General features: G+C 48.5%; 2 protein-coding genes across 3 annotated transcripts in view; one reads left to right on the top strand and one right to left on the bottom strand.

Annotated features, from left to right (window-relative positions):
* NCAPD3 (non-SMC condensin II complex subunit D3) overlaps positions 1-4,329 on the top strand; it is a 35,443-nt gene extending 31,114 nt beyond the window's left edge. Inside the window, exons 29-33 of one of the 2 annotated variants that reach the window (XM_031063225.1) lie at positions 331-509; positions 636-713; positions 2,619-2,693; positions 2,806-2,866; positions 3,634-4,329. In XM_031063225.1, coding sequence (XP_030919085.1) covers positions 331-509; positions 636-713; positions 2,619-2,693; positions 2,806-2,866; positions 3,634-3,742 — 502 coding nt within the window. In that variant the 3' untranslated portion in view covers positions 3,743-4,329. Of the gene's footprint in view, positions 1-315; positions 510-635; positions 714-2,618; positions 2,694-2,805; positions 2,867-3,633 lie in introns of both variants that reach the window. The other variant, XM_031063224.1, reaches the window with a different exon arrangement.
* Positions 4,330-5,863: 1,534 nt separating this feature from the next.
* Positions 5,864-11,098, bottom strand: part of JAM3 (junctional adhesion molecule 3) — a 7,960-nt gene continuing 2,725 nt past the window's right edge. Inside the window, exons 4-8 of the mRNA XM_031063235.1 lie at positions 10,474-10,670; positions 10,106-10,205; positions 9,650-9,779; positions 8,321-8,375; positions 5,864-7,709 (exon numbers count right to left, since the gene is read on the bottom strand). Coding sequence (XP_030919095.1) covers positions 7,674-7,709; positions 8,321-8,375; positions 9,650-9,779; positions 10,106-10,205; positions 10,474-10,670 — 518 coding nt within the window. The 3' untranslated portion in view covers positions 5,864-7,673. The remainder of the gene's footprint in view (positions 7,710-8,320; positions 8,376-9,649; positions 9,780-10,105; positions 10,206-10,473; positions 10,671-11,098) is intronic.

Genomic DNA, 11,098 nt, shown 5'->3' with positions numbered 1-11,098 from the left:
TTTATATTTTATTTTATTTATATATTTATATTTATTTATGTCGCTTTGCTGATCCTTTCTTTAGAGAGTGGTCTGAAACTCACAGGTCTTGCAGCATAATCTCATTATTAGGTGTTGAAGATGCTGAGGGAGAGGACAGACCTTCCCTCTGGGCTCTCATTGGGGCTTTCAGAGGGAGATGCCAGCTGCTGTCCCTTTGTGCCCTAGGGCAGCATCCCTGAGCACCCTGGCCATCCTCACCTCTGTCCCTTTGTGCCCTAGGGCAGCATCCCTGAGCACCCTGGCCATCCTCACCTCTGTCCCTTTGTGCCCTAGGGCAGCATCCCTGAGCACCCTGGCCATCCTCACCTCTGTCCCTCTGTGCCCTAGGGCAGCATCCCTGAGCACCCTGGCCATCCTCAGCTCGGCCAGGAGGGCTCTGCAGGAGAGGAGCCAGCAGCGCAGCAGGAGCGTGGGCAGGAGCTTGGCAGCTTCCTCCGAGGCAGCGGGCACAGCTGGCAGCCAGCAAGGTGGGCACTGCCCTGCAGGGGCACAGCTGGCACCAGCAAGGTGGGCACTGCCCTGCCCTGCTCTGCACGTCCCCAGGCAGAGCTGCAGTGAATCCCAGATCTCACTTTCTCCCTTCTTGTTCCCAGGCTCCTTCCAAAGTCTGAACCAACAGTCCAGTGGAGGAGCCATGGCTGTGGTGGGGAGAGCAATCAGCACTCCAGAGGGTGAGTAGGAGCTGGTGGATTATTTATTTATCTAAGGGCTTGCAGGAAGGAAGAGCGCTCCTGAAACCAAGGGATCAGAAACCTGAAGCTGTGCATGGGAAAGCGCAGTCCAGTGTCTCCATGTGCATCTCACAGGGTCAGTGCAAGGGGGAATTTATTTTGGGATGCTGAGGTAACAGTGCCCTTTGTTCCTTCCTTGGCTCTGGGGTGCTGAAGAGGAAGGTGGCTGTGCTTCCTCAGCAGCCTGCCCTGCCCAGAGGTGTGGCAGTGCCCCTCACACACTGCAAACCCCTGACAGCCCTGAGCAGCCACTGGAAAATCTGACCCTGCCCTTCCTTCCCCATGCTGGGCTGCACTTGTTGCCTCAGTGTTTCTCTTTGCCTGAGCAATAAGCAAAAAAAAAAAAAAGTGGGGTTTTGTGCAAGAAGTGTTTTTAGAGAGCAGGATTCTTTGAGTGCTGTGGTCTCCTGGAAGCTTGCACGGCTGTTGCTCTTAAAGCACCATATGGTGAAAAAGGAGGGGAAATGTTAATCTGCAGTGGTGCTAGAGCTGAATTCCTGCTTTGCTTGGAGGCAGCATGTGTCCTTCAGCAGGGAGACAAACTGTACAGAGCAGGAGCATCACTTCAGTCAGCGTGTGTTGAGCCATCTGTATGGTGGCACAGGCTGACAGACAGCCAGAATAAAACATTTTATTCCTCTGCTATATCATCCTGAGACTACTGGAGACGCAGTTCTTTGTAAACAGGTTTGTACTTGAGAAGTTGGGAGCAGCTGTCCCCTCTTGCTGCATCCTTCAGCTGTTCTGGCTGTGTTCTCTCTTCCCTTCTGTCTTTGGGGCTCCTCAGCTCCTGCTTGGTGCTTTGGGAGCAGCTTCAGTGAGCTGGGTGAGGGGGATTGTACATAAATTGTACATTATTGTGGAGATAACCACACTGCAAGGAAGCCCTACTTCCCCATTTTTTCCCCCCATTTTTTTCTCATTTCTTTTCTATTTAATCTTTACCATTTCTTTCTCCTTTCTTTCCCTTCCCCATCACTGTCTCCTTACCAAGGTAACTCTTTCAGACCCACACTGCACAGAGTCACTGGCATAGGTCAGTCCTGGGAGATGCAAGGCAGAGCTAAGGCAGATGGATCAAATTTGATTTCTGCTCTAAGCTTCAGTGATTCCCTTCCAGGACAGGGCAGGAGTTACAGAGCTGTGAAGAGAAGTCCTTTTAGCTGAGTTTCCAACTCCTGCCCTATAAAGCACTTCCTACCTTAATTCCTTGTGAAAGGTTCTGGGAAACACGAGCATAAAACAGAGCGTTGAGTTAAGTAAAATCTGAATATTGTGACATCTCTCCTGAGATAAGTGACAGGAAAGAGACAGCTGACAACCAGGGCCTATTCAGGCAAGCTAAATTCTACCTAGCTCCCCTGTCAAGTGATTCCTCTTGTCTGGCTGCAGGCAGCTCCTCACTGAGTGGCTCTTCAGGGCCTTTGGCAGTTTTCAGATTCTGCCTTGAGTAAGAGGAGCAACTGGTCTGGGTGGGATGTGCTGCTGGGAGGGATGGCAGAGCTTCAGTGCCCGGCAGGGCAGGGGGCACAGGACCAAGGTGCCACTCTGATTGCCTCCAGCCAGGGAGGCTCTGAGGCTGGCATTTGGGGGTGATGTGCCCATCACAGAGCACAGGGGTTTGAGGCTGGCATTTGGGGTGATGTGCCCATCACACTCAGCACAGGGGTTTGAGGCTGGATGGGAGCCCCTGAGGTCTGGGAGGAAGAGATGGATATGTGTGTCTGCAATTAACTGGATTTACTTGCTCTGTGACACTTGAGTACAGCACAGCAGTGTGCTTTGCCCTCTGGCTGTGTCACAGGCTGCTAATATGTGATTTTTTTATTTTTTATTTATTTCCAGAGACCATTAATGAGTTGACTTTTGGTGCTGGGGTCAGCTACATCAGCATGATGCACACACCCCATTCAGCTCCAGGCAAGTCACCCTTGGCATTCTTATTTGAGGGGAAGGGGAAATGAAGCCAACCCCAAATGACCAAACTCTGTGGCATTTTGTAAAATATGAAAATATTGTGTTTTGTTTGCAGTGAAGAAAGAGGCTGAGGATGGGCCGAGGGATATCATCTGTTTGACATCTCCAGAAAAACCGTGAGCGCAGCACAGGGCTGGGGCAGGCACTGCTGGGAGAGAGAGAGGATGGAACAGGCAGAGAGAGAGGGGCTGGAGCAGGCAGGGAGAGGGGCTGGAAGATCCACTGCAGGCAGAAAGAAACACTGGACCACTGCAGGCAGAGAGAGGCTGGAGCACTCACTGCTGGCAGAGAGGGGCTGGAACAGGCAGAGAGAGAGAGAGAGAAGCTGGAGCAGGCACTGCAGGCAGAAAGAGAGGATGCAACAGGCAGAGAGAAAGAGGGGCTGGAGCAGGCTCTACAGGCAGAAAGAAACACTGGAGCAGCCACTGCAGGGAGAAAGAGGGGCTGGAGCAGGCACTGCAGGCAGAAACACTGGAGCAGGCATTGCAGGAATAAAGAAAGGCTGGAACATCCACTGCAGGCAGAAACACTGGAGCAGGCATTGCAGGAATAGAGAAAGGCTGGAACATCCACTGCAAGCAGAAACACTGGAGCAGGCATTGCAGGAATAAAGAAAGGCTGGAACATCCACTGCAGGCAGAAACACTGGAGCAGGCATTGCAGGAATAGAGAAAGGCTGGAACATCCACTGCAGGCAGAAACACTGGAGCAGGCATTGCAGGAATAGAGAAAGGCTGGAACATCCACTGCAGGCAGAAACACTGGAGCAGGCATTGCAGGGAGAAAGAGAGGATGGAACAGGCAGAGAGGGGCTGGAGCAGGCACTGCAGAGGGGTTGGCCAAGGGTTTGGAAATGCAGGGCTGTTCTCCTTCCTTCCTGCAGCCCGTGCCGCCCCAGGGAGTGGAAGGTGGAGTCCCCAGCCCGGAGGAGCAGCCAGGCGGGGCCCCTGCGGCGCTCCCAGCGCAGAGCCACCCCGAGGGCAGACACCTGAGCCTGCCCCCAGAGCTGCGCACAGCCACCGGGCTCCTGACCTGCCCCATGGATTGGAAACGGCTGTGGATGCTCATCCCGCCTCGTCTGCTCTGAGCTGGCTCTGCCCAGAACTGTCCTGGAGATGGGCAAAGCCTGCAGAGCACAGGGATGGGTTGTAAGTGCTGCTCTTCACACTGCAGGGCTCAGAGCTGCAGGGTGAAAGGAGGGTGGCTTTTCACTCTCTGGATGTGTAATTTGGCCATTTGGAAAAGTAAGGGCATGATGTCACCACGAGCTTGGCAATAAATTCATTTATCACAGCTTGCAGGGCAGTGAGTGGCTGGGTTTGCTCACCCAATCCCTCATTGTCCCTCTTGGCTTTATAATAGAGTTGCTTTAATTTGAAAAAAGGTGAAACAGCTTGTCACTGCCACACCCCTAAATCTGGTAATTGCACGCTACATCACTTCTTATTTGTTGTGCAAACTCCTGTGTGTATGAACAGCCTTAATGTTCTTTTTATATGGAATATTTCCATTCTTGAACTGTGTTATTTCCAACTATTAGCATTTGATGAAAATAAATGGTTGCAGAATTAATTCCACCCACGGCGTCTCCCCTTTTCTTCAGCTGACAGAGAAATGATTTCTTTTTTTCCCTGTAGATTTCTACAGCTTCTCAGTCTCTTCCACCACGTCATTGGTATCTTGGGCCCTCAGTTCGATTATTGTTGGGCCAGCAGCTTTTAAATAGAGGCTTTGACTTGGCTGCAAGCAGGGTATGAGTGACTCAGACAAGGTGGGTAAGTGCCTTGTTTATCATAAATATCCTGGGTAAATCTGACCCTTCCTGAGTCTCCCTGATGGCCACGTGCACCTCACTGAAGTTTTTCTGTTTTGAGCTTTTATCACAGAGCTCATGGCCTAGATTTCATTGAAACCCGGAGCTGGGATCTGTTTTATTCCTGACAGACACCAGCCCCAGCACGGAGCAGGATTTGCTGCAGGAGTGGAAACAGAGGCACTTTCCTCCTGCACTGGAATCCCAACATTTGCCTCCACTTTCCCTGCCCTCTTTTGAAGATCAGAGAACCCTTCAAGTGAGGTCAAATTTTATTCCTAAAATCAAAGTCAGAGAACAGAGGATGTATGGAATGGCTTTGGCTGAAGCTATGGCCAAACCATTTATTTCTGTCCCTTCTCTCCTGCCTTCAGCTATTATTTAACCACTCTGAAGGGTAAACCAGGATCTTCTATTTCCTACTTTTAGTTTTGTCCTCGAGCAGTATCTGAGATGAGCCCTGTGAGTTTTAACCTGTCTTCTCTGGAGAAGAACCAGGAGCAAATGTCCAAGAATAAATTGATAAACAGCCCTGGACTTTGTCACCTCCATCCACTGTGAGTGCTCTGACAGGAGAGACTTTCCCTTATTTCACTGCATTGAAAACAGGAGTTTCCCATAATTTGGCTGTTTGAAAACCACCACCAAGCCCAAACAAAAACCCCTACAAGAACGCTTTATAGCCTGGTATTTATGTAAAACATTCTTGGCAAAGTTAAAAGGTAATACATTAGTACAAACCTGAATATTATTCACAATGATACAATGAATTCATCCATCAGCTCTCACGAGCTGGGTGGGGGGGGATCCTCTCCCCCTTCTCTCGTTAGAGATGCCACTGTGCATTTTAGAACTGGGAAAAAAAATAAAAAGAAGTTTGGATTCCTAGCTCTGCTGGTTTGTCACACGAAGGCTGCCTTTGGTGGGGCTGCAGATTGTGCTCCCAGAGCTACCCTGGACCAACCCTTTCCTCTCTCTCCTTTATTGAGGTACCCTGAAAGCAGCACAGAGGAGCAGTGGATGCCCAGAGGGTGCAAAGGAATGTCAGAACGATTAGAGGCAGCAATCAGCACTGGGTGGTTGGATGAAGAGCTGGCATTAAGAAGGTAACCAGGGAGAAGCTGCAGGATAGTGGTGATGTGTGAGTTTACACCTGGCTGGGGCTGCCCCATCCTTGTCTTTGCTTCCCCTGGCAAAGGGACAAGTGGCAATGCTTTGTTGGGGTGGAACAAATGCAGCAATGGCATGTCCAGCGAGGGCTCTAGGAGACAAAGCAGAGTAAAGCAGAACACGAAAAAAATAACACTGACAGTCCTTTTAAATTGTCAAGTATCCAAAATACTGTATACAGGAAAAGTTAAGACAACTCAATTCATATTGGAAATACAAGAGCACTAAATTCTGCTACATTAAAAAACTTCCTAAACCACAGCACAGTCCTAGTGTTGCATTCACATCTTGCAGCCTGGTCTCACCCAGTGCTGTTCAACACTACCAACATGGATATTTTGGGAAACAAAATATTCCCCATCATTCTCTAAAGCCAAGAGAACCAAAGTTGGTTGGTTTGCCTTTTTTTTTTTTCCTTTACCATCTAGAGAAAAAATTCATCTGACACTGTAAAAGTGCTTTTGTGTTGAACTTTTGCTTTCCTAGCCCCAGAAACAGTGGCCTTGGCCATGTGGTTTGAACCTGCCAAGCTGCTGTAGCTGTCACACTGTGTTAGTGCTTTAGGGAACTTGCAGAGGGGCAGCAAACACTGAAGTCACTCTGTCACCTCTTTGGAACTGAGTCCAAAAGCCATCCTGGTTATTTCTTGCAATGACAAAAATAAAGTTGGTCATCAGCAAGAAAAGATTTTTTTTTTTTCATATAAAAAAGTTGGTAGCTCCTGCCATGAATTTACAAAAACTATCCCTGAGTGACTCTGTTCTGTGTCTGGTAAGACCTCTTGTGACAAGGAAATGGCTGAAGCTGGCTGAAGAGGAAAGAGATGCTGTTCCACCTGCAGCTTTTTGTTACACTTTGCACTAATACTGATATGCTCTGACAGTGCCACACTATAGCAACGTGTGAGCTCCTCTCCTGTAGCTTCAACAGTAAAAAAATAGCTCCGTTACTCAAACACTGCTGGCATCACATATTTACACTTTTAAATAGAAATGTTACCTTTTCTGAAGTAATCAAAATAGATATTTGCAAAAAATTTAGAAGGTGGGGGGTTTTACAAAATAAACGGAGAAGGTAAAAAAAGCTGGAGGATCTCTCAGTACCTTTTATGGCAATCTTAGCCCAGGAAATTATTTGGCTTTAATTTTCCTGAAAGGGATGTCTTAGCAGTGGTTCCCTGCCTCCCCTGTAAGCCTCTTTGCCCACGGAAGGACGCAGGAGCCAAGCCTGCTTTGTGCAGATTAGAACCAGGGGTTACCTGGGTGCAGGAGCCCTGCCAGGCAGGGAGCAGAGGCACTGCCCTGCCCTGGGGTCCTGCTAAACAAAGCATTTGGGGATTTACACAAGGGCTGAGGGCATTAGTGGTGGTTTCACTGTCACTGGTGGCCGGGCACCCGAGCAGAGCCAAGCGCAGGACAATCACAGATGTGGAAAAGTCACCAGCCGGGCCTGGGCAATGAGCTGCTGGGAGGAAATCCCCCAGATCTCACTCTCTGAAGTCCATCTACTGCTGTATCAGCACCTTTTTTTGTCTACTGCTAACACATTGCTGCTCATGTCTACTACAGGTTTACCTAATGCTGTGCCCCTGCTGGGTTTGCACGTTGTGGCCGTGTCCCTGCAGCACAGAGAGAAGGCAATTCCACAAACTTCACACAGCCCAGTCTCTTGGGAAGGACTGAAACCCTTCCTCAGTCCAAGGACAGGTTTGGGTGATCCTGTTGGTATCTCCAGAGGCAGGGGAGACGCGAGTTGGGCAGTGAGGAGTTACTTTAAACTTTGGCAAAGAAAAAAAAGATATACAGATAGCTAGCTATCGAGTTCTTGTGTGTTCCAAACTCTTCCAAGCGCACTTAATTCATCTTTTGCTCTTGCTTTGAGTTCCTGGAGGAGGTATTTTCACACTTGCTTTTGCTGGTTTGCAATTTCCTTTTGGCGTCTTAGATGACAAATGAAGATTTGTGTCTGAAGTCGCCCTGCAACGAAACAGTTTGGGATGTAGGAAGGATCCAGCAGCTTTCCAGGCAGCTCTCTGTTCCTGCTGCCCCCAAAAGGTGGATCCAAGCTGTGTAACCATGCCCAGGCAGCTCCCATTTCCCACTGGGAAGGAGAGGGAGGTACCAGTTCCCCTGGCCAGGTGCTCCTCCCCTCATCCTCCTCACACACCAAGGCGTGGCAGGGACTTTCTCATTCCCTCACTGATATCTCTGCTAATGGGAGAGGCTTTTTCTGCTCTTAAGCTCAGTGATCTACTCAAATCCCAAAATACAAATTCTCTGGTAAAAGCATCACGTCCTGCCCACTTAATCCAATGAAACTCATCCTAAGGGGGGGTCAGGCCACGAGATAACTCAGAGCAGAGCTGCCTCTGATAGCTCCTGGCATCAGTCACTTCAGGCAGCTTCAACTGCTCTTCATTTCTAAGGAAATGACTCAGCCCTCACCCTTCTGTTTTCCCTCTGTTCCCCAGCCCTGCTGAGGAGGGGAGCCCACTCTCACAAAGTCTGTGGGCCCTCCCAGCGCCTCGTCCTCTGCCCACCCTCTTCCTCTCCTGCCAGAGATGGAAATGCAAAGCATTTGTTGTTACCTCATCATCTGTCCGGATATAGTTAACGCCATCGGGCTTTGCTGGAGTCTTGTAGCTGAAAGAAAGGGGAAAAAAAATCTCATTTCTGGGACAGGAAAACTGCAGGGTTTTGGAGGGGAGGTGCTGGGAAAGATGGAAATGAGGAGGAGGAGCTGAGTGAGAAGCAAGCAGAGAGAAACCCAGTTTGTTTTTCAAATGAGAGGTCTGTGTTTATTCCATCATTTACCATGACTGGGATTTTGTCTAAATTCCCCTTCAGCACAGGGCGAGAAGACTGCTGTGTGTTTCCCTAAAACTCTGCAAAGAGATAAACGGATTCTTTCTGGGCTTTGCTGCTTTGGTGTCTGTCACTGCCTTTCTGTGCCTCCTGCTCTGTTTCCTGTAGCAATTATAAAGTTCATTTTAATCCTTCACTGCCAGAAGCCTTCAGCATTTTTCTTAGTTACAAGGAAGCACCACTTGTTTGCAATCCCACAGGAACTCAGGATTTATACAAGACTGTCAAGTCCAGTGAATGCCAACCCTCAGCTGCATTTAAATGGCATATTTAGAGCTTTTTCTGAAAAACAAACGAAACCAATGAGAAAAACAAGACAGGACTTGTGCTGAAAAGCAACATTTAGCACAGAACAAATCTATCTGGTGAGAATCTTGGCTTTGCATATATTATCTCCTCTCCAGACTCTGTAAGGACATCGAGGCTTGTCTCTGATGCTAATGCTGTTGTTTTTAACATTTTCATCTGCGCTCCAGAACGGCTGTTTTTCATCCCAAATTTAGGTACCCACAACTAGTGAGACTTTCTGTGGAGAGCCTGCTCTGCTGCATCCATTCCCTATGCATGTCCTGATGCTTCAGACTAATTAGGCAGTGAGCTGAGATGATTAAACCATGGCCCTCGTTATGCCAACAGCACAGGAGCTGCTGGACAAACACCTGCAGGCATTTAATTGTGCTGGGCCCCCTTCCCATGCAAAGGATGAGAGTGAATATCAGAGCACAGCTCTCTCATCCACACCACAATTCTCCCTTAGGAAAATGCCATCCATTCCTGGAAGTGTCCCAGGCCAGGCTGGATGGAGCTCTGAGCAGCCTGGTCTAGTGAAAAATGTCCCTGTCCAAGGCTGGATGGTCTTTAAGGTCCCAATTCACTCTGGGATTCTCTGATGATTCCATGAAATAAACCTGGATGCTGCAGGGTTTTACAGCAGGGCATTGGATGCCTCAGGGACTGGCTTGGCCTGAGGACTTTGGTGGGGAATTAGGCACTGAAATTCCTTTTAGCCACTAATTTTGGCACCCTTCAGTTGTCCAAGAAGCCCAGCTTACCTTTCCCCACTCTCTTTGCCATTTGCAAAGTATCCCCTTCTGTAGGCACAGCAGATCCCAAAAGTGATGAGCACCAGGACTGCAAGGACCACCAGGACTCCCCCGATTATCCCACCAATATTGAGGTCATCTGCCAAAGAGAGACACCAGCTCAGTGTTTCTTCAGGGCAGCAGCCACATTCCAGCTTCACACACACTAAAATGCCATCTCTCAAGTCTTTTAAGCAATAGTTCACAGGGAACTAGTGAGTCCTTGACTTCAAGATTAAATCTGTTCACAATCTGACGTTTCCCTGCATTTTCAGATTATTTTTATCTCCTTATGTTTGGGGCTATGAGAAAGCAGGGAAGATTTAATGCTGTAGGATGTCCCCCCCCAATCCTGATGGTGATGGCAGTTTATTTATGGTGATAAATCAGCCAGCATTGATGAAAATTCTGTAGAGAGCCACTCACAGACTTCCATCTCCTGCTCCTCACACTTGGCAAAGCCAGCCTCGTTTGTTGCTATGCAGGAGTAACGACCTGTGTCACCTTTGTGCACTGCATGGAAAACCTGGGGAGGGAAAAGGGACAAAGGGGAGGGATGTGACATGAGAAACGAGGCACTGTGAGGGAATAAAAATGTGTATAAAAACGCATCTCTGCTAAGATCTTCTCCCATCAATCCTCCCTCTCCCAGCTCGCCCAGACCCTGGCACACCTCACCCCCTTCAAATTATTCATTCCTTGAAAGCCAAGCAATGTTTCTCTGAATTTACAAGCAGCCTTAAAGATAACCTGTCTAGCCAAACAAGTCTTGATCAGGTGTGTCAGGGCATTACCAGAGTGCCTGTGGTAGGGTTCAGGGTGTAGGAGGAGTTGTGGGGTTTGGATTTGCTGTCGGCTGACAGAGGTTCGCTGTTGCGGTACCAGCTGTAGGTGGACTTGGGGAAACCTTCATTCTCATGGCAGTGAAGAGAGGCTGACTTGCCAACAGGGACAGCTTTAGGCACAGAGCATCTGGGAGTCATGGGTTTCACTGTGGGGAGACACAAACCAGGTGAGTGGCACTAAAATTCTCTGCTCTCTTAGGCAAAACCATCCAAACTTCCCATTATTCCCAGCTGATTTTAAACCTCTCAGAGTGGCACTGTTTGGAGATGCCCACAGCCCTTTCTGTTCCTCTTGCAGTGGCTGTGGGCTTGTGTCCTGGATTGCCAAGCAAATTGTATTCTATTTTATTTATTTATTTTATTTTATTTATTTATTCTATTTTATTTTATTCTATTCTGTTATTCTATTGTATTCTAGATAGAATTGTATTCTGTTTGCCATTTGTATGGCAGTTGTCTTCTGTTCAGTGGGCAGGTTTCTTTATCTCTGCCACAACCACTCCTCCCTCCAGGGGGGACATCTGCTGATAACAGGCTATTGAATGTCACTGCATGCCTGATAAGAACTACAGCA

The sequence above is a fragment of the Geospiza fortis genome, unplaced genomic scaffold (assembly GCF_000277835.1).
Source record: "Geospiza fortis unplaced genomic scaffold, GeoFor_1.0 scaffold68, whole genome shotgun sequence".
NCBI lineage: Eukaryota > Metazoa > Chordata > Aves > Passeriformes > Thraupidae > Geospiza > Geospiza fortis.
The sequence above is the reverse complement of the archived record's forward strand: the minus strand, read 5'-3'. Positions and strand labels throughout refer to the sequence as shown.